The following is a 23,718-nucleotide window of genomic DNA, read 5'->3' as shown; positions in this document are numbered from 1 at the left end:
ACCTGCTTACCAGTGTACTCTTGGGGCTGGGAAACTGGACTAAGAACCAGGAGATGCTGATTCTGTTTCCACCTCTGTCACCCTATGGGTAAATTGCAGCACTTTTCTGTGTCTCAGCTTCTCTCATCAGATGTCAAGGCAGATGCTGTCAAGAATGATGGAAGCTGAGAACTTTGTGTCTCTAAATACTGCTCTGTGTCTCACAGGCCTGAATGAAACAAGGAATTCAGTCTGGTGTCTGTGATAATTAGAAAAGAAGGTGGCATGTATAATCAACCAAAATGTGATTATACTGCATGTATAATTATGCAGGTATGCATTATTGAATATATAAAAATACAAAAGTAAAGAGAACAGACTGGCTGAAAGCTAGCATGGAAAATAAAATATTGAACAAAGAAAGACTGTAACAACTATGGCAGGACAAAATGAAAATCATAAACATCTAATGAAAGCCAGTAGCAAACTCGGGACCTCCAGGGAATTGCTTACAGCTCAGCTTTGTTCTCTAGATGAAGAAGAATATTGAAGTTTGTCTTTAGGCTGCATAGTAGGATAAGTTCAATGGCAAAGAACGAAAAGTTGCAGATTCAACATAACTGTCAAATTTGCAGATTTGCTAAGACTAAGCCCTCCTCCCAAAGCACTGTGGTTTCAGAAAAAAATAAAATAAGACAACTGGTTTGTATTTCTCTCTAGCTCAAAACTGCAGACTCTGGTCAAGACACAAAGAAATGTGTGTGCACAGTCTCTTCAGCTGCACAGTTACAGAAGTGAAATTTCTCTCTTTTTGATGCATTCTTGATTCCTTGGTGTCAAACCCAGAGCACTTTTCTGTCAGATGTTCTCAGCTTTTAAAAAATGTGAATACCTTGACATGTTTCCTGTAATCATGGCAAAATAAATGCATTCTGTTCAAAAGTGACACTAGTGCAATAAATCATTTGTAGAAAGCTGCTCTCCAGAGAATTACTTATCTTGCCTCTAAGCTGGTGCAGCTAAAGGCTGTGATAACTTTATAAAGGCCCAGGGAGAATGAATGGATTGATGGAGACTTTGTGGTGGATTTGGAGCAGGTACCTGCTCCTGTGCTGAATACTGTTGGCTAAGAAGGAATGATAAAATGGCCAGCTATGGAGGAAAAAGTGAACAAGTGGTTCCAGTGGATATAGTCACATGGAGCAAGAAACCAGCAAGGAAAAGAAGATGAAAATGAGTTTGAAGAGTGTCTGTTACATTTACTCCATGTACAAATACATAAGTAGTCTTAGAGGCAATGATGTTGGGAGCTAAGAGTGGTTCTGCTGAACCAACAAAGAGTTTTCCTTCCCTTCACCACTGATCCATGCAATATTGATAGTGTGTGACACTGAGCACTGCACAGAATCCTCTCCAGCAGTGAGGCAGAAAGAGGCTGTACCAGCCACCACAGGAAGGCATCAAGAACAGGAGCTGAACTTCCAATCAAATCTTGGCTTTGTCAGTATTTCTGGTGAAGAAAAAAAGCCTGTGTGAGCTGTGAATTTGTTTCTAAGATTCTAGTTTCTCAGTACCCAGATATTATAGTAGCATTCCTGCAGCATTGATTTATGATGCTGGATTTTGAAAAATTCTGGGTCCAAAACCATTATGGCAGTACAGAGCATGGGCATCAGGCTTTGCAAAATGTCTTTGAGAGCCATGTGGAGGCTGCTCCCCTGCCTGCCACTCCTGGTTGTCTGCTCAGCGTGTGGAATCACCTTTGTGCAGCTGAGGCATTCCTCAGTGGGTCCTGCCAAAGGGAAACTGAAGCCTCAGAAATGTGAGGAGTTGTTTCCAACTGTGGGCTGGCTCTCAGCAGCCATGAAAGGACAAAAGAGACCTCAAGCCAGGCAGAGCTGCCCCTCCCCTGAGACTCCCACACTCACCATATCCTAAAGGAAACTCTTTTTATTACGAAAAATCTGCCAGTGAGTTTGCCAATGTTGCAAATCAAGTGTCCTGAGCGTGGAGAAAACAGAACAGTCTGAGTGGGCAGTGGATTTGCTTTGCAATTTCTAAATTTAGCATTTTACCTTGGTTTTTTGATATTTCACTTTGCTGGAGAAAACAGATGCTTCTGCTTTTGGTCTGGGGAAAAGAAGAGTATAATAAAATGAATTTCAGAAACTAGTTTTATTGTAGGAAACAAAAGCCTATTAACAAAAACTTTTACGTCCCTTGGGGAAAGTCCTGAGGAATAGATAAATCTGTGAAATATTTATCCCAGTTATTCTTCACGAGGGATGGGGGCTGGGATCAGAACAGATGAGGCATGTCTATGTTGGTTTTTTGAAATTCATGAATCCTGGAGGACATTTTTGCTAAATAGCCAGAAACCCATCTCAGTTGTATGATTTAGCAGCTACACAGAAGTAATGTTGATGACTTGTGCAGATGGCCTTGCCATAAAGCTAATTCTAAAGATGTTGGAATCAGAGAAAAGAAAAAGACTGATCTGTCATGAGGAATGAGGGTGCTCAGGAAGGAACTATTTCATCTACATGTCTCTGATCATGTCATGTGCTTTGTCTACTGGACCACAGATACAGAAGTCACAAGGGGATTTTTTAAAAAAAGCAGTAAATATCCTAATGTTCAAATCCCATATTTTTAGAATTAACTGGCAAATAACATAGCACTCGAAACTTTTAATTCACAATAGAAAAGATCTAGCAATGACATTTTGTGGAGGACTTAAAAGAAGCAATAAGGAGAAAGAGACAGACATTATTTTTTATATCTGAGACATAGAAAATAGAAACCTGAAAGTTATGCTATATAACTAAAATTGCTGGATATTATAATGTTGAAAAACTTTCATCCAAATAATTTTTACAGGGTGGTCTAATTCTGTAGAGGGATTCCATGAAGTAAGAAGATCCCAACAGCAGCAATGTCTCACAGGGATCCTGTCAGGGCTGGGGCCATCCAGCATGTCCAGCCAAGATGGGAGCAAGCTACTAAGGTAGCTAAGGATGGAGTGAGAGATATCTTGGCACTGAGGGCAGGCAAGGGTCAGGTTGGTACCCACTGCTCTTGCCCATTGTTTGTTTCTAATTTTAATTTTTATTCCATGTGGTACTGATGCATCCAAATTTGTATACAAACATAACCAAAAAAATGCCTGGATGAATAAATCACAAGTGGTCAACACAATTTCTTCCTCAAGCTGTTGACTCTTTACTATTCCCACACCAGCACTGTCTATCCCTGAACACAACTAATTTGTTTGGCTGATAATTAAGCACTTTGACCAAATGGTCCAGAAATTATTTCCTAAGGAAATGGAAATAGATAGCAGTTGGTTATCAAAACTCACTTCAAGGCTTGGTTCCACACAAAAGAAAGATGAAATGCTCAACCCAAAGAGTTTATAACATTTGTGGCAGAATGGAGCTCCACAAACTGTATCTCTATCCATCTCCTTTATTTCCAGTCAAAAGGTATAAAAAGAAAAACTTAATGGGACTTTAGCGTCTAACTGTGGCAATAAGATTTGCTTATCGTGGAATAAGTACAGAGTATATCCCTGTATTACTCACATTTTAAGTGGTTTTATGCAGAGAAACATGCCCTAGAAAGAACAGAAGTATTTGGACCATGCGGTTTCAAAAGAACTCACACTGGGTGTGAAAAAATTATAACCACAAAGCTGCTGGGTATCATGTAAAGGGATATATTTTGGTTTACATCTCAGTCCTAAATAATAAGTGTTCAATGGTAAGTAGGTGGTCGACAGGTGGAAATTAAGAATGTTGGTCGTACCAGCTCATTTTCTGCATCAGCTCACCCAGCAGCCCCAAAAGGACTCTTTTCCCTTGGCTTGGCACTGAGGAAAAATGTTCACAGCACCCACAATCTCTCATGCTTGAGCCAGAAAAAGTCAATTCCCCAAAGTCATGCAAAACTTGATCATTTATAAAACCCCTCTCTAAGCTTTATAGCAGCTCATATGCTTCAGTAAAGCAGACATTTTACAAAAACAGGACAAGGATTTTCAGAAAAATGTGGGTCCTGCAGTGCACACACATCTTTTCAAAAATAATGGGCTGCATGCATGTGCATCTCACACTCCACTTTGAAAACTTCACCCATTATTTTTCTGCCATCATTGTAACATCAAGTGCAGGCAATGATTGTGGAAATACTGATAGCAGAGCATGACTTCTGGGACAATAAGCAGCTTGGCTTGTCATCTGCTTTCCTCTGTCAGGAATAAGAATGGACTTTGACACACAACCACTTAATAATTTTCTGCCTGCATGTTTTAAGGTTTCTCTTATAAATTGGTCCTTGCTGTGTTCTATTTTTGTGAAAATGGAAGAAGCTGGCAATATTTTGCAATTGTAAATGAATGTCTTTCTTTTATATCTCCTTTATTCAGCCCACTAGTTCTCTTCTGCCAGATTTTCATTCAACATACCTTGAAGTGAAAAAATGAAATAAAGAAGGAAGAAGTGAGTAAGGCATCCCGATCAAGTTATTTTTTAACTGAATAAGCATATTGGGAAGAGTATTTTTACTTTTCAAAACAAAATAGGCAGAAAATTTGTCATAAAGGACTGAAAATTCCCAGATTTGCTTTGTTTTCTAAAAAGTTAGCAAGACTGAGCCTATGAGTTGAGAAGAAATTCAGATAATTTGCTTAATTTACCCTTCAATTCATAAAGAAGAAAATAGTAACTTTGCTCAGTGTAAATCTTAAGGAACAGAGTCAAGTTTGTTCAAATATGATGAAATTCCCCAGTTTGAAAAGACATGCTCTAATTTCATAACAACACACAGCAGAAATAATTATTAATCCTGCTTAAGTTACCTGGTAACCTGAACATCTGACAAATTATTGACAGCAGTGAAAGTGGAAAATACAGGGTTTAAAAAAAAAAAGGGAGTAGAAATGGAGGAAGGAAAGTCAAGCACTTTAAAAATGAGGAAGGATTCAAAAGAATCCCAACCATGGAGATCTAATTAATTAAACTAAGTAATTATCTATAGGCTTATGTCTTTATATATAAGCCAATTAAAAGTATCTCAAAAGACAGCTGTATATAGCTAATGTCCTGTTTGGTTTGTTTATTAAAAATTCCTCTTTCCACCTAGCAGAGGAGCAGAAAGCATGGGAGAGTTAATAGTGGGCGTTTCTTTTCTTCAGTCTCTGCACAGAGTGATCTCAGAAATCTTTTCAGGAAAACAGAAATCACTGAAAAGGGCATGAATTTTCTAAGCATTTCTGAGTAAACAAGGAGGGCACAATCTTGCTCTGTGCCAGAGGAAGCTTGGGGCAGACCAGGGCAGAATCAAGGAGCTGCTGAAGCAGAGACAACACTCATCACTCAGCAACATCAGAGCTGAGTCACACGCCTCCAAAGTGAAAATCAGGCTGTAAATTTAGATAATTTCCCCTTGATGTGGAGTTTGTGAAGAGAACCAATGTGTGCAGAGCAGCTTTAAGTGGAACACAATCCTCCCTACTGTCTGTGTTACAGCAGGTGTGTGTTCAGGGAAACCTGGGTCCAAGCAGCAGCTCCATCTAACCACTAGCCAAGAGTGGGAGCCACAAATCTTTGGCACTTCCTTGCTAATGTTTAAGCTATGGTTTGCTTGTTCTTGGTCTCCTGCCCCCATAGCTATGGACATACACTCAAATGCACCTGCCCCACAGGGGATGTTTTGTGCTGCATGAGATGCCCTTGACTGCCTGTCCCAGAGAGGGTGGTCAGACCACAGAGCACCTGTGCTGCAGAACTGACGTTTAGAAATTACCCGAGAGCACAAATGTGGGATGGATTTTGTGCCAGCAAACTGTAGACGACGGAAAGATTAGTTCAGGCTCTCTCTACAGGGTAAATAGAGTCACCAACCTAGATTAATTTCTTCAGGTCTAATATACGTGTCACAGATCAATCTTGGGAGACACAAGTCTCTTCTCAATGAGTACTAAAGGTGCTTAAATGAAAGAAATTATTTTTAGATATATTAATTTAAAGAGATACAGGCTTGCTGCATCTCTAGAAAAACATATATACCTTCCCTCTTTTAGAAACAGATTCAAGGCCCTTCCTGTTTAGTGGCTCTGCAAGCTGACCACAGACTGCACTGCTTAGCAGAGCCAATTTACTTCTGGGTTAGAGCTAATTTGCACCCACATGGTTCAGGCGTGCAGAAATTGAATGGTCCCATCAGCCTGTAACACAGCACATGGTGATAAACTCTGCCAAGACTGGGTAATGAAATCACCAACAGGAACAGAGCTGCCATTGCCTGTTCATCCATGCAGACGTGCCTGTAGTGAATTCAGCCTCTGGCTCTGCCAGCAGTGGCTTTTCTGCATGACTTGGTCTATAACTTGAAAAATACTTCATCATCTAATTCCCATTTATTTCAGATATCTCTGAAAAAGCTTGTGTACAGCCTGTGGGGTAGGAGCTGTTCTGTGTCTAATCACTGTTTAACTCATTCTGCCTTTGACTCCAAACATGCTCTCTTGGTACTGACTGCTTTGACAGAAGCAGCCAAAATCTCAGGTCTGTTTTCCTAATACACTGTGATGTATGTGTTTTGATAGTTCAGTAGACTACCAAGTAATTATTCAAATAAGTTTATTTTAACCCCATTTAAATTTGAATGAATGATTTTCAGTTGAAAAGTTACGCTTTATTACAGCTGAATGTGAAAAGTAAAATTCTGGGGACAGCATCCCCCTGTAGCATGCTTCTTTTACCACTGACACTCGTGGCATTTACTCCCACCCTTTCAAGAAAGCCTCTGGGAAATAGTTTTAGAGTTTGGATAATTGATTCAGGTTGATGGTTCCTGCTGAGTAATTACACTCAGTAAATGGTTGTGAATATAATTTTCTATCAACCAGTAATTTATAATCAAACCTAGTGGGCTCAGGTGCATGTACAGCGTGAATGACATGTGAAATACTAGTATGCAGAAGGCAAGTGAAAAATTGTACTGGGTGCTGTAGTATGTTGACTTGTACTGTCTTGAGATCTGAGGTTTATCCTGGGATTTGATGAAATAAAATAAGTAAAGACATTAAGTAAATAAACGAAGACTTCAAATGATGCGCAGCCATTGAAGAAAATGTGACTAAACCAAGTCATTGACACTAACATTAAAGCCAGGTTCAGAGGAGCAAACCAGGTGTATCTTAGAAGTGGGCTTTGTCTGCTCAAGACCAGGCACATCCTCACCAATGCCTGTCTTGTTCAGGCACATTTTAGAATGTGAAGAAGCTTTTCTAGTTTAAAATGTTTGCAGATCCACATCTACAAGGAACAGGAAAGCAGTCATGAAATTTCCCAATAATATACTGTGTTTTAGACCTTTTGGGATGACAGGGAAAAAAATTTCTTTCTAGTTAGCCAAAATCCAGTTTTAAGACTGTAGGACCCTGTCCACAAATAATGATATTTCTCAGCAGTGTGGGCCAACCATAACCTTCAAAAAGGACATTAATTTCCTAGCCTGCCTTTGGTGTGTGTCCTGCAGGATGTAGGCTCACCCTTTTGTTCAGCTACATGCAGATGGAGGTCAAGGGACCCACTCTGCAGCAGTTCATGAAGAAATGCAGTCTGTGTGAGGAAACACCTTGGAGCAGGATCAAAGTGTAAGGAGGAAGCAGCAGCAGAGACAACATGTAGTGAACTGACTGCATTTCCCAACCCCATGTGCCCCTGTCATGGAGGAGGCAGAGGTTTTGGGAGTGATGTATAGCCCAGGAAGAAGGAAGGGGTGAAGGGAAGGTGGGTTTAAGATTTGGGGTTTATTTCTTACTATCCTGGTCTTTTAGTTATTGGCAATAAATTGAATTAGCCTTCCCCAAGCTGAGTGTGTTTTGCCCATGACAGCAACTGGTGAATGATCTCTCTCTCTCTGTCCTTTTCTCAACCCATGAGCTTTTTGTTGTATTTTCTTTCCCCTGCCCAGCTGAGGAGAGCCATTATACTTTGGCAGGCACCTGGCACCCAGACAGGGTCAACACACCACTAAAATCAGTCTGGCTCTGCCTAATTATAAACATTCATCTGACAGTAAACATTCTCAGGCTGGATATGCAGCTGGGATTAGGCAGGTGCAGCCCTACCCTTCTCACAGCACCAGACTTCCAGGAATTAAAGGCCACGAGCTGCCAGGGAACAGCACAGCCTGCACTCACCTCTCTGCAGGCTCATCTCTCTCTACCTAGTCCTTATGCAAGATTTCTCTGCCCCAGTCCAAAACTTAGCTCCCCAAGAAGTCTGATGAACTGTGCAGCTCTTCCATTCCCTGTAGGGTGGACCCCCCAAAAGGAGACTGAGCCAGGAGCTCGCTTGTGATTGCACAGCACAGTCTGCAGCCCTCAGTTAATGACCAAATCTCCCTGCACAGTGTGGGGAAAGGTGGTGCCTAACACAGGAACCTCAGAAGCCACTCTACTGAGCACCACATCATCTAGGGTAGTCAGTGAGGGCCACCCACAGCAGGGGCATGTATGTGGGACACAGGAAAATTACCTCCACATGGCAGGTCTTCCCAGAGGATGGAGAATGTGTCCTGGAACACAGCAATGGACAGTCTGAATTGCACCTAAATCTCTTACTGACCTAAGTCTGAATTTCTTTTCCTATTTCCTAAAGGATATACATACACATACATAATTGCATATATGCAATATATTCAAACTTGTATATATGTACATTTTACTGTTCATATGCACATAGTCATCAATTCTACCTGACAGAGATTCCCCTCTCTCATAGTGGCCCATTTCAGACAACAGTGCATGCTTGTCAAAGAATTGGCTGAATGGAGACACATATCTGCTGTGGCATATTCCCCTCGCTTCTGGCATTTCCAGATTTCCTGAACCAATGACTGCATCAGAGGCCTCACATCTCAAGGACCTTGATGGATTGTTTTCCCATTAATTTCTCTAATCCTCTTCTGAATCTTTTTGTATGTTTAACTTCCAAATAACCAGTCAGCAACATGCTGCATTTCACAAAAAAAGCATGGTTTGTTTTTTTATAAACCTGCAACCTGGTTACTTTGTGACCTGGAGTTACCACAAAAAGTGAATAACCATTGCTTATTCATCTTCACAGTAAGTTTCAGAACATGTAGTTATTTATCCTGTTTCTGTCTTTTCATTTCAAGTTTATTAAATCCTTCAACATGACCCCTGTCACCCCTCTGGCCAATCCTGTTTATTTCAAAACCTTTCTAAGTCCTTTTTAACCATTTGGAGATAAGGAAGCAGAGGTGTATGTATATGAACTTTTGTTTATCTGTAGTTGATTTTCACAGCAACATATCAATACCTTTTAGTCTTCCACTAAGCATTGTGCTATCCACATTCTTTTCAAACTCTGTCTCCTTCATAATTGAAACTAATTTTGCAACTACTATCCTAAAGAAAAAATTTAGATTTTCTTCTTCTGACTGTATTTATCTTCGCATTTATCAGTACTGAATTTGAGCTGCCATTTTCTAACCCTGCAACTCAGAAGCATGGCTTTCATTATCTACTGCAGCTCTGTGCAGTCAGATTTAGCTGTGACTACTCTGGTATCATAAGTGAACTTTGTGACCTCACCATTCACCTTCCTCTCCAACTCATCTGTGAATGTAGTCAAGAGATACATGGGCATCAGGGTGCCTGGCAGTAATAATGTTGTTACTGGCTTGTTTCTGCATTGCTTCAGCAACTGGTCACAAATTGCTTTCTTAAAACAGGACAAAGAGTTTAGTCTTCATGACCCAGTTTATGGAGACTCATAACAAGTGAAAATTTATGTTAGTGTGGGATATAAAGAGAGATAAAGGCAATTATCTTATGGAGGTTGTTCCCTATGGCAATAGAACAGTCATGACCTGTTATGCTGCCTTTATTTATCACAGATATGATTTGTCCTATGTAACCTGCTTAAAAAGATAAAATATTTGGTACTCAGAATTATATAGTTGTACTTCTTCTCCGAAGTCTGAGATGTACAAATGAACACTCCTCTTTCCTCTGCCTGTGAATTGACTTTCAAATAGTTTTTATGAGTTGTATTTGTGTTTAGTTTTCTGTGAATGAAAACTAATTTCTGGCCTCCAGTGCTGAGGATCTGTATTTGTTACCCTGATCCTTCCAGGACCACATTTCACCATGGAGAATGTACACCCCTATGCAACTTTCATTCCCAAAGTTGGATGATGAAGTGTAGCCATTACTTGTTTGGGAAAACTTTGATCATTTTTCCTGGAATACTTTTAAAATTAGGTTTTAGAAGCTCATTACTCTGTTTTTTTTTTCCCTCCATGAAACTGTGAAGGGAACATATTATTGAAACAATGGCATTTGTATGACCACTCCTTTCTCCTAAAAAATTGGATTTCAAGGTATACCTATAAAAAAATTTACCAGTTTGGACCTGCTATGCTCAAACTTTTAGGTAGCTTGTCTCAAGAGAGTGACATTTGGATTGGTAATTCTAAACTAGTAATAATGAGCAGATATCAGAGGCAGAAGTGAAAGAGCACACGGAACAAGCAACAGTTATTACTGCACAAACACAAACCTGGCTCAATCACATTCAGAAAAGCATCTTTCCAATTGCAGGAACAATCTCCAAAAGCAGACATATCCATTACAAAAGGGAGAAGAAAGGTTCAGTGAAGAGCAGAGCAACCACTAGAAACGCTCAGAAAGAAATGGATTTGAACTGAATTAAGGTCAGCAGAAGGGGCAAGAAAGGAGCTCCAGTCTCATCCAAAAAGCATTCAGATATTAGAAGGATTATGATAAATATCTCCAGAGACACTAAGTGACATAAAATAGGTATTAAGAAAAATATGCTCAGAGAAGTACACTGCAAATCATTACGAATATTCAATTTCAATCAAACTAAAATGAGAGTACTCAGGGACTCTGGATTTGAATCTGAAAAGACAATTAGAAGGAAAGAAAAAGAACTAAATTGAGAGAAATAATAAATTTGATCTTATAAAAATGCAGAGAATATTAAGTAAGCTTTTCATCTACAATATGGAAAAAATCAGACAACAGGATTTTAAGCATCTTAATATGATTAAAATATGCTTCCTCAAGTTTTGCTGTTTATTTTGGGAACAGAGAGCTGTCTGTTCACCTCGACCTGTTCAGGATCATTTATAAGAGAGCTATAAATGCTTAAATGGTAGGAATGATAGCAGGAAAAGAGAGAGCAATGTGCTTCAATTTGTGGCAGATTTTTTAGTGTACTAGCATTGAACAAATACTGAGAAGAGGAATAAGTAGCTTAGGACAGAGACAATTCTGTTCAGCTCAGTAGGGACAAAACAGCTGAATATCATAACAATGCTACTGCAGCATATTAATATTAATTATTATTAATTATTATTATTAATTATTACAAAAAAACCTCCAAGTTCAAAACCAGTAGTAATGTTTTAAATTATTAACAACATGGATGTTTTCCTAATCAGTTCATTGCATTTGTTAAAAGAGTTTTGTAGAATTCTAATCCATTTTCATGTACACTGGGATATATGAAGTACATACTCTACTCAGTAAAATGTGGATGTTTGATTTTACTTTCTTTAGTAGGCTGATAATTTTGATTAAGTTTATGAAGCATCTAACTGAAGGATTATTTTGCCTGAGAAGCAAATATGTCTTCTTCTTCAAATATGTATTTTCTTCTCTGTTCTTTGTTTTCTCACATCTTCAATATTAAAGATTTTTTTCAGGGTAAAGAGGCTCAGGAACATAAAGGGTAAGAAATATGATTTCATTACAACCAAATATTGGGTCTTATTCTTAATTTCTGGTTATTTCAGGTTTTAGATATTAATAAAGAGATGCAGTTGTATGTGAAGATCTTTTTAGTGACAACAGCACAAAAATAGCAAAATAATCTTCAATCAACTTTTTATTTACAGTAATTTCACTATTACAAGCCGCACCTGATTATAAGCCGCATTTCAGGGTGTCGGCAACGTTTAGTTCTTCCTCCACATACAAGTTGCACTGGATTATTAGCCGCACTTTTGTTCACAGCGAGGATCCGTGTGCAACTTTCACAAAGTTGCCAATTAGTAACAGAATTGCGGGATCGAGGGGTTTACTGGCTCGGCTCGGGGTCGGGTGGACTCAGCCCACTCAGGGCTGCCGATGTGGCCGGGCAGCCCAGCTCGGCGCTGCTTGCTCGCCCCTGCCCGACGCCTGCACTGCTGCCGCCGCATTTGCTCACCCTGGCCCCACGCTGCTGGCCCCGGCTCTGCCGGGCTTTCCTGTGTTGCCCAGCAGCCCCGCGCTGCCGGACTTCCTCGCGCTGCTGGTCCTCTGCTCCGGACTTCCCCGCGCTGCCAGGCTTCCCCGTGCTGCCGGCCCCACGGCGCCAGCTCACCTCTGCCGGGCTTCTCCACCTCTGCCGACCCCGCTGCTGCCAGGGCCGGCTGGGGTCCGGCTTGGCTTGGGGCTGCTTTGGGCTCGCACTTCTGGGTTGGCAACTTTCAGAACATTGTTCATATATAAGTCACTCTGGATTACAAGCTGTACTTCCTGGTTTGGACCAAAATTTTAGTCAAAATGGTGCGGCTTATAATCGTGAAATTACTGCAAGTTAAATGCAAATGGTGTGGCTTTATCTGTACAATCTTCCGCATCAGAAACATACACAATATTAAAAAAAAAAAGAAAATTTGAAAATGTAGCCTACAGCTTCTAAATGATACCAAATTCTTGACAAATTGCTGGCAAGTCTATAGAAATACACATTAAGATACTGCAAAATGTTTGGTGGTGTATTTCTGGATATTATAAAATATCTCTGACACACTGACACAGACACACTGGCACACACAGACACATAGACACACACAGACACACACAGACACACGGACAAAGACACAGACACAGATACACACACACAGACACAGGCACAGACACAGATACAGATACACACACACAGACAGACACACACAGACACACAGTTACATAGACATACACACACACACACACACACACACACACACAGAGTCACAGACATACACACAGACGCAGTCACACACACACGCACACACACACACACTCACATACATACATTTTAATTTGTAGCTCACATACACTGAATTATTCAACAGAAGATGCCCTCTGATGACAGCATTGGGTAATGGATACAAATCTAACTTTTTTACCCACTACTGACAATCGTTAACTTCATGTCTTTGTCCATGAAACTCTTGTTTAAAACACTCCTACAAATACCAGCTTTCCATTATTTAAATACAGAAAGCAATAGAATAAAGAAAATGTGCACATTCAGTCTTTGTCTTCATTAACTGAAACTTTTAACATACTTCAGTCTCTTCCACTATATTTAAATTCTTTTTAGCATAGTGAGCTTTTTCTCTACCTCCCACTGCTCCTCTTTCCTGTAATCTAAGAGTTTCTCGTAGTCTCCTGAGCTTCTTGACAAATAAACAAGTATGACATATTGCAAGATTTGCAGTGTCTGTTGCAGGATCAAAGACACAGTGGAAAAGAGGTGCAGTGTAGAACTACCAGCAAGGCATTCAATAAAATCAGAGTTTGCTTTTCATAGCAGATATTTTACAAGAATTGGATTGCAAGATATTATGGAACTGGAATGGTTAACACAACAAAATTAACTGCATATTAATACCTGACTTTATGTTGCTCAATTAGAAGCATCTGAATTTTTTTCTTGAATCCTTGTATTTTGAGGAGTCTCATTTTTTCCCTTGAAAGACATGCAATTTTTTCCCCCTCCTTTATTAGGATTTATGTAGTGTTTTGTGACACTGAAGTAAACTGAATAGAAGGCTTAAGTGACAATAAAATGTAGATTTTTGTTACTGAAAATAATGAAGATCTAAGGAAATATGCAGAGAGTGTCAACAGTTACTATGTAAAGAAACATGGAAAAATATCAAAACATCTGTCTGCATTAATCTGAGACTGATTTAAAGCCCTGCTTGGGATTGACACCTTACCTAATGATACAATCACATTTTAATAGATATTATATTTGTAGAGACAAATGGTTCACATCTCTCAGCATCTGCTGCTGCTCCTAAGAACTTGATGGGCCATGTGGCTTTGGGAACCCATGTAAGCACAGCCTCAGCCTGTACATGCAGTCCTGAGGGCACAGAAGGTCTCAGGAAACCCCCCTTGAGTTCCTCTGGTGGATCCTGTGTGGTTTCTTGTGGTATGATGTGCCTGTCATTGCTCCTATTCTGTTCTCATTAACTTGAATTCACTTTGCACTTCAAACATTTGACATATGCTTCCCCCCTTCTCAACATTTCTTTCTTGGGAAAATATTTCTGAAGTCTCTCCATGTCTTTCTTAAGCTATGATAAAATTTAAAAGAGAAATAGTTGTGATCTGGCTTTAGACAGTGCAGGATCTGTTAAAGGTCTATACTAAATATTCTTCCTTTACCTTGTCAAAGACAAGCAAGCAATGACCAAAACATTTTCTGATTGAAGTGAATGTGATTTACCTTTTGCTTCCATTTTACTTGTAACACATTTAAGCTTCTTGATCCCTCACCAGCCTCTCAGAGCTCTTTATAGCTTGTGTTGTTACTGTAACTGTATATATGAAACAAATGAAAAAAAACCTCCTTTGCATAAAAAGATTTAAGAATAACACAGTAAAATCATGACAAGAGAAATTGTTAAAGGTAGTGAACACACCAACGAGATTTTGAGTGTCTTACTCAAATCTGGTGTTCTAACTTCCAAAAATTGCTGCATATTGGCTATGCATCATATATGACTCTACAGTAGATGGGAGACTAATATCTGGAAATAAAATACTTCATGAGCTTTTTATACTTCATGATACTTTAATGAGCTTCTAGGAAACTCATTAAATTGATTAATCAATGCAATATTTTTCTAATCTTTTTATTATGATCCTAATAATTTTGATTTTTGTGGGTTAAACTACAAAGTTCAAGCATTCCCTAGCTCAACTGATTCAGAGAATCCACCAAGATGTTGCTTCAAACCTTCTGTGAGCTGGCTTGGTCTGGCTTCTCTTCTTTATGGCTTTTACAGAAACCAATGACTTTCTTGTGCTAGGGATCATGCAAAATAACATGAAGAATCTGCTGGACCTTCCTTTTCTTTCTAAGACCTTGCAGTTTCTGTGAGCAGTCAGTATCAGTCATAGAAATGTCCCACAGACTGTAACAGGAAGAAGGTAGATCACGGCATAATTTCCTGCATGCTGTTGTGTGAACTGTGCAAAGCTGACAGTTCCTTTCTCAGTTTTAATTACAGAGACAGTAATTACCTGCATTGTATGCATTAAGTAAAACAGTCACAACTTTAGTTTTTAACATCTCACAACTCTATTAGAAAGGCTTGCATGTATAATTAAGTCAAATAAAAACATGGAATACACTAGAATGAAATGTGATAATTTGGCCAAAGACACAAACAACTGCATTATTATGAATTGTATCTGCTAATACAAAAGGGTCCATAATGACTGCAACTCAGAGGCAGTAAATTATGAGAAATACAGAGCATTAATTGAATCAGGAAGATTACTGATGTCCTTGGGAATTAATCTTGTGCTTCTGTCAACCCTGACTGACCCTCAGATTAGAAGTTCTTGCTTCATGTCTGGTACAGATGTAATACCTAGCTCTGTTGAACTTTCCTTTTTTCTTTTTTTTTTAATAGTGGGGAAATATGAACAGTTTTTCCAAGTCAGAATAGTGTTGTTCATAACATTAAAATTGCATGAGCTATGACTTCTCTTGGTTTTGTTTGAGTTATGAAAAAACAGTACCTTTTATTGTATTCCTTTGCTTAATTACTGACAGTTTCTCAGGGGAATTTCAGTAACATTAACCTTATATTTCTAACATACTTTCATCACAAGGTCTTCTGCTTGCTTGCAGAGGTGCAAGAACTACAAAACCATCACACCAGAGGCTAGAAGAGGAAGAAATCAATGGAAATCCAGTCTTTTAGGCTCTGCTGCTATGATCATTAATCACCTTCCCTTACACTGTGAGAAAAAAAATAATTCTCAATTTAATTTTAGTACTGAATGCTAAAGAGGCATTAAGAAATGCACTTACTTCTCTCTGTTGAATATGATGAATTCTTTCCTAACGGTTTCCAAGCACTGCTGCAGGTGTACGTTCTTTAAAAAACAGCATGAATAGGTTGATTAAAAAAGATGAGAAATCATAGACAAGAATCACAACAACACAAACAACACAGAACAAAAAGGATCATGAATGAATGCTATCAAGAGGCATTTTGATGACTGTTTAAATTGGGCTGTGATAGCGCAATCAATCTCATTCTTTTGGAACAAGTTCCCCACAAAGAATTCCTGAGGATTTTTACATTTGATAGCTTTAGGAAGAGTAGCTTGCATGAACAGTCAAAATCATTAGGAGTAGCAACATAATTTATGAAACCTCACTGGAATGATAATTCAAGTCTGGAAATTATTATTAATCTTTTTGGTACTCTTGACTGTTCATACAATGCATCTTTCCACATGGAACATATTAGACAAGAGTGGAAGAGACGGCTTTAACATATTTATAAATAGCAAGCCTTTTCACTGCTTACTTTTCATTTTTTTGCAGTAGTAGCGAATAAATATTCTTTGTAACTATTTGTTCATGTGTGGGAAGTGTTTTTCACAACTGGCAACACTTTTTCATACTTTAAATGAGCATCTGTGATAATCTTAAAAGTTATTATAGCTTAAAGATGTTGTTACTATTTGACTGAAATAAATGTTTGCTTTTCATCTTGCTTTGGAGATGATTTATGCAATGTATAAAAAGACAGAGAGGGTGAGTCTATTTTCAGAGGTGATAAAATTGATCTTAACTGAGTTTGCCTATTAGAGTGCAAACAAAATCTCACTGACTGCAGACACAGTCCCAATCTTACCAGTGGGCAGGTTTCCTTAGCTCCATCTTTGGATTTGTTTTTGGCAAGTCGCTTTTTCTTTTTATGGAGAGGCTTGGACTCTAAAATCATTTCTTCAAGTTCAAACGTGGGATCACAGTTCAGCCTTCCTTTCTGGTACAAAAGGATTCAAAGTTACTCTTTGAAGCATTGTTGTGGTTTTTTAATTTGCTTGGCAAGTGTTAACAGCAGTAATAATGAACCAGCTCCTCAGTCCCATCTGTGAAATGAAAACTGTGTTTTTAGGCCTAGAGTGATGTTCAAAGTTTAAACAAGGGAGATAAGATAAAAATCATATTATATAACAATTATAAAGAGTCAGATCCTCTTCCTAGTTATAAACAGATAAATTCCTAGAGGGACTAAAGTTATGTTACCCCAATGAGAGAAATTAATCTGGCCCAGGGTCTTCATCAGAATATCAGCTAGTGCTGTAGAGCACAAATGACACTGGTAATAGTGCAGAAGAGATGGGGAGTACCTCTAAGACCTTGTTGAAATCTGATTTTCTGAAGTGTTGCAATGGATTCATCTACTTAGATGCTGTCCATGAGAACAAAGGAAGGAGCAGGACTGTTTTGGTTAGCAGCATTTATACAAAAAAGCGTTCACAGTATTATGGAATCCCAAGTTGGAAAGGATCTCAAGGATCATCTGGTCAAACTTTTCTGGACAAAACCACAGTCCCCAGTCTGAACAAGATGGCCCAACAACCTGTCCAGCTGAACCTTAAGACTCCAATTTTAGGGAATCCACAATTTTCATGGGTAGATTATTGAAATGGTTGATGTGAAAAATTTTGCTTGTGTTCTTCCAATTCTGACTGGAATCTTCCCAGAAGTAACTTATACCCAATACCCCTTGTGTTTTCCATGTAAAAAGGGAGTCTTCATCTTTGTAGCTAACCTTTAAGTAATGGGACATGCTGATAATGTCTCCGTTAATCTTCTTTTCTCAAGGCTCTATAAGCCCAGTTCTCTCAGCCTTTCCTTTTATGGCCAATTTTCCACTCCTCTGATCTTCTCTGTGGCCCTTCTCTGGACCCACTCCATCCTGTCCACATCTTTTTTGTATAGTGGGAACCAAAACTGAATATAGTGTTCCAGGTGTGGCCTGGCAAGTGCTGAGTGTGGCAATGACTTCTCTGTCTCTGCTGGTGAGGCACTTGTTGATGCAACTCAACATCCCTTTGGTTTTTTTTGCCATGGCAGCACCCTGGTCACTCACACTGAGCTTGCTGTCCAGCTGGATGTCCAGAGCTGCTGGAGCTGCTCCTGGGTAGATCCCATCCTATGCTACACCCCTGGACACTTTTCCCAGGTTTAAGACCTCACACTTGTTGAACTTCATAAAATTCTTGTTAGCTCACTCCTACAAAGATCTTCCTGCAGGGTAGTTGTGCCAAAGTGTCCACTTCCCCACCCAGTTTGGTGTCATCAGTGGGCTTCCTCAGGGCGCACTGGATCCCATCGTCCACACCACTTGCTAAGGTACTAAGCAGTGTTGGACCCAATTTCAATCCCTGGGGACCCCACTTGTGACAGGTTGTCTGTTTGAGAAGCAGCTGTTTTCCACCTCCCCCTTCAGCCAGTTCCCCACACATTACATGGATCACTTTTCTGTACCATAGCACATACATTTCTCAAAAAGGAGGCTGTGGGAAACTGTATAAAAAGCCTTAGAGAAATCCAGGTAAACAATGAGAACCACTCACCCCATATCAACTGAACAGGTTACTATGTGATTCAATTTGGCAAGGTTTGGAAAGTACCATTTGTCCTTGGTGAATCCTTGTTGGTTGTTCCCAATCAGGTGCTTCATTCTAATCTATTATTCTTTTTCTATCCTATCCACTTTATTAAGGTTTTTCTTACCTTACAAATAATATTTTGGATTCTCCACTAAAAATGTTACATTAATTTGTGATACTTGAAGCAAATTTTAAGATTCTTTGTTATCTTAAGATGCTTTGTTAATTGAAAAGGTTACCTCTGGGACTTCTGAGGGTTCAATTACACCATTGTCATTGCCAAGGTGGAAGTACTAAAATAAGTCATATATAAATGAGATATATTTAGTAACCAAAGACATGAAGCAGTAAAATCACATCAGAAATTAATTGTATAATTTGTAGTGTCCTACAATAAAATATTTGGTTTAGAGATCACTCCATCATTTTTATTCCTAGCAAATTCTCTGCAGAGCATAATATTTAGATATCTGATGCCCTTTCCTGCCTATTATCCAGCCAGTTTTAGTAGAACATATTTGATTTTTATTACTGGCAGTTTACAGCTTATTTATATTTATTAATAAACAAATAATTCCTTAGGTTTCACCAATATTAATTTCTTCCTTGAGCATTAATAGATTTTAGATTTGACTGAGTACTTAAAAATATAATACTTTAATTCTGAAGCTTTAAAAATAAAAGCAAATTATATTTTTTAAAAACCCTATAACAATTTATGACTCCGAGCTGAAAGTGAAGAAACTAACTAAGCCATAAAGAAACACATGTGCTAGTTAAGTAAGAGCTATGTTGATGGAATCAAAACATAAGGGAGAAATTAAGCTATGGGACATTGTTCCCATCGGCCTCCCATGTCCCCTCCTAGCTGTAAAAGGCAGACAAGCTCCTGGCAGTCATGACAAGCTGTCAAAATTTATAAAACTCTCTGGTTTTAAAGAACTCTGCAGGTCACAAGGCCTCAATTCACCTTCTCACCAAAGGTTGAAAAACAAGAAAAACTTCGTTGTGTGATCCTAATTAATCAGTGAAAGTTTTGCTGGTGCTGCAAATAGAAAGTTCCTGAAAAGTGTGTGACCAAATTTGGTCTCATGAAACAGCAAAGTCTCTACAAAAAGAACTGTTGGGCTAGAAAAGACACTTTGATTCTCACCTCACTGTTTTTCCTGACACTCTTGATTGACCAGGTGGAACAAGCCCTGCAATATCAGACTCTTCATGGAAGGGTCTTGTAGAGCTTTTAATGGGACTTTGAGATTAATCTGGATGGATAAATGAAAGACTTTACTCCTATTTCCTCTCAAACGTAGATATTATTTTGCTTCACATATTGCAGATTTCCCCTTAGTTTTCTAAATGCCTGCCAAAACACAAGTAAATCCAAATGTGAAAAGAAAAGCTGTCTGCAGAATCTGAGGAATCTTAGACTCTTGGAACCCCACATATGTTGTATCTTTGGGTATGGGGAACTGGATCTCCCTTATAAAATACTGTGTGTGAAGTTTTCCACATGCAGACAGTTGTGGATTAAGCTTTTAAACTGGGAGTAGGAAGTGTAAATCATCGGTTGAGTTTTGCCTGAGAAGCAAGTCCTCACCTCTGATATCTCAAAGAGCAGCCCTAACTTGAAAAAAGGAAAAGAGGAAGGTCAGTCTCTGCTCATCCTGTAGATCCACACACCAGGAGAGCGGAGTCCACCAGGCCAAGAGGGAGCTTTGTTCTGCATTGCTTTGCTTAGGACAGAGACCTGAGGGTGCAGGGCAGGATCCTGACATGGCACAACAATTATTCCAGCTGCATGGACATCAGGTAAGAGTGAAACAGTCATGGCCTGGCAGATAGGACATTCACCTCTCCAAATTTTCTCTTGCACTAGGATTGAGCTGCAAAGTGAAAGGAATTTCCCCACAGGTGAGCATTACTCTAGAGTGCCTGTCAGAGGGGCCTGCCTTTCCCCTCTCCTCGTGCCTGTTTCCTGTCGTGTTCCTGGTGTTCCTCCCAGTTCCCTGAGGGACACCCTGCCTGCCCACCCAGGAGAGCTTTCCTCTCCTGCAGGATGTGCTTCCAGAGAGGCTCTGGTCAGGTGCCAAGAAGCCCAGCAAACACGGAGAGCAGTGTCTTGGGAACACACCTGGCTACCTGGTCCATTAGGCAATGCTCTCTCACCTTCAGCTCCTGAAGGATTGGATCCTGTCCCCATCAGGTTTATCATGAACTCTAATGTACTCCTGGATGAAGACAGGGTCTACCTATTTCACCTTCCACATCTTTATTTACAATTACATAAACCTCCCCCACCCCAGAAACAAACCTTAGTCTGCTACAAATACATTGTTTAGACAATAATTATAGTGCAATATGTCTGAAAAAAGTGAAGCAGCATATTAGCACCACAGTCATTGCTTTTTATTCATGGCCCTCAAATATATTTAACTTGAAAATGATCAAAAAGGAAATATCCAGAAAATACCAACAAAACAGGACCACAGTGAAAAAGAAACCATCAGATTCCCTCACAGAATTGGAATGTTTTATTGTAAGAAACTGTCACAAAGGAAATAGGTCAGCCTTTTGGAACACTATTTTTTAAGTGAAAAAGTAACAGCATACTTGGATGTTAAAAGGTTTTACAAATGTTATTCAAGGGTCTAACTTTCACAGCCACAACAGTCTTCTTGGTATTCTTTGTCTCAGAGTTAACTCTGACAATCATTTGCTTTAACAGTTGAAATGCAAAGTCAGGGAAAAGTTTTCTTTTATTTGAAAAGGAATGAAAAGTGAACCAAGGTTAATTAGGTTTTTTTGTGATCTATTGAAATGGGACGAATTTTCCCTCAGCTGTGACTGAGTAAATGAAAGTAGAATCCAAAGTAAATCAGTGAAGAGCAATAAATACAAGCATAAACAAGTAAAAGAGCAGTGATAATTAAAGTCAGAAATTGCAAACACTATTCACCTGGAATATAGACTTACGTTAGGAACAAAGCCTGGGGTCACAGCTTTCTCTAGAACAGCATCCCAGTTGACATCAGCTAGGTATGGAGAGTTTTGGATGTCTGCAAGGCTTGAAAGGCGGCACTCTGGGTCCTTAGTGAGGAGCTGTGATCAAGGACAAGGCATTTTCTAAGGGACTGGATGCCATACAGAAGAGTAAATGTATCACACTCATAAATTGTATGACATATATTTTAAGTGGGAAAGTGGCTAGGGAATCTTATAACAGAAGTTAGAAGTCCCAATTTTTAAAAAAAATTAAAAGTAATAACTCATAGGATATGAGTACAGTTTAATTGCCACCAGATGGCTGTTGCAGGCATGAAGTGTATAAATATATTAGCAACAAAACTCTGCTTACAAATACACAAGAGCCCACAAGAAATGAAACATCACAGATCAATGCCACCCAACAATTTGTATTTTCTCTTTAATTTTTTGGAAGCTGAACATCCTAGCAGCAATTAAAATTATCCACCTCATTGCTCAATCTATTGAAAACAAGATTGCTAATTGCTGTAAAAGACATATTTTTTATTACTGTATTCAGACATTCACAAATATTTCCTGTTCAAGTATCATTACCGATGATCTGAAATACCTAAAAGAGATAATCTTCGCAGTGTGACCAGACAAATAAAGCAAACAAAAAACTGGGATTTTAGGAAGAAAACTATTTTTCAGATTGGATGTATTCAGAAAGAGCCCTGCCCCGTAGCTTAGTGATGTTTACAGCAAAGTGTCTTGACTTTTGTCGTTGCAATTATAGTAACATGGGACAGAAAGAGATACTGCCATTTTAATTTCCAATCTCCCTGTCTGGAAACTACAGCAGAAATTCAGAAGGCAGAGTGGTCCTTCCATCCATCCATCCATCTATAGCTGTGGGGAAATGGGGCTGGGGCACAGATGATGAATTACTGAGCCCAGAACTTTTACTGTCACTAGTGAATCAGCATTAAAATAAAATAAATATTAAATTTTTACTTCTCTGAAGCCATGAAAAGCCCAAGTCTAAGCCTAAGAATATTGCACCTTCTGAAGAGAAAATACTGCACCACTCACTTTCAGAACAGCCTAGAAATAAGCTCTGCTCTCTTATCCTTGAAATGTTGACTACCTAATGTGTGTGTTTGTCTGATGCCTTTTCCAGTGTTGGAAAGGCTTCTGGAAGAGGAGAGAACAGAGGACAGAAGGTATTTGTGCCTTCTTACCTTTTTCAGTAGTGCTATCATGCCCTTGCACCATGTGGATGAGTAGTGAACTCTTTCCATCTTGAACATGTTGAGTATCTCATCAATGGGGGTGGCTGAATGAATTTCATAGGGCCTCTGGGATAAAGTTAAGTCAATATGGAGTCAGTAAGAATGGATAACAGAGAGCAGACTATTCACATTTTCCTGATCTCAGTATTGTTTTTCTTGAAAATATCAAAACCACAAAAACATAACAATTTTGAGTCTAATCCTTTGTGTGTGCACTTTTCTTTGGTTGTAATGAATGTAATTACTCATAGATGCATGTCCTCTGCAAATTTTTCTCTCATGAAAGGAAGTATCAGTTCAAATGAGATGAATAAATAATTTTTTTCCTGGGGCATTCTATGTGAAATGTGGATTGTTTTTGGTTTTTTTGCTTGCAATACTAATGATCATTTTTTGCGACCTAAACCAACAAAATTAAAAGGAGGTGGCAGAAAGGAGCTTTGTCATCCTAATTTTACTGAGTGGTAGATAAAGAAACTAAAAAATCCTTACAAAAGTCTGTGTCAGAATCACAGTAAAAAAAAGAGCACTCCAAATTCCAATCCTCCTTTGCTTTTTTTAAAATCCAAAATTAACACACTACATGGAACTGCTGTCATGTGCTTGCAGTGCCTAAATTCTTCTATCGGTGAAGAAAAGCTCTGGTCTTTGCAATGCTTTGTTAATGAAGTTTTCTCTGATTTATCATTTATTACATGCAGAATTTGGAAATAAAATACTACATAT

General features: G+C 39.0%; 1 protein-coding gene across 3 annotated transcripts in view; it reads right to left on the bottom strand.

Annotated features, from left to right (window-relative positions):
* STK32B (serine/threonine kinase 32B) overlaps nt 1–23,718 on the bottom strand; it is a 166,781-nt gene that overhangs the window by 3,572 nt on the left and 139,491 nt on the right. The window contains exons 8-12 of one of the 3 annotated variants that reach the window (XM_033060434.2): nt 22,942–23,058; nt 21,707–21,832; nt 16,966–17,097; nt 16,131–16,195; nt 2,055–2,109 (exon numbers count right to left, since the gene is read on the bottom strand). In XM_033060434.2, coding sequence (XP_032916325.1) covers nt 2,055–2,109; nt 16,131–16,195; nt 16,966–17,097; nt 21,707–21,832; nt 22,942–23,058 — 495 coding nt within the window. The remainder of the gene's footprint in view (nt 1–2,054; nt 2,110–16,130; nt 16,196–16,965; nt 17,098–21,706; nt 21,833–22,941; nt 23,059–23,718) is intronic. The other 2 variants (XM_033060433.2, XM_033060435.2) reach the window with 2 other exon arrangements.

This window comes from Catharus ustulatus, chromosome 5 (assembly GCF_009819885.2).
Source record: "Catharus ustulatus isolate bCatUst1 chromosome 5, bCatUst1.pri.v2, whole genome shotgun sequence".
NCBI classification, from domain to species: domain Eukaryota; kingdom Metazoa; phylum Chordata; class Aves; order Passeriformes; family Turdidae; genus Catharus; species Catharus ustulatus.
This window is presented reverse-complemented; position numbering and strand designations above follow the sequence as displayed.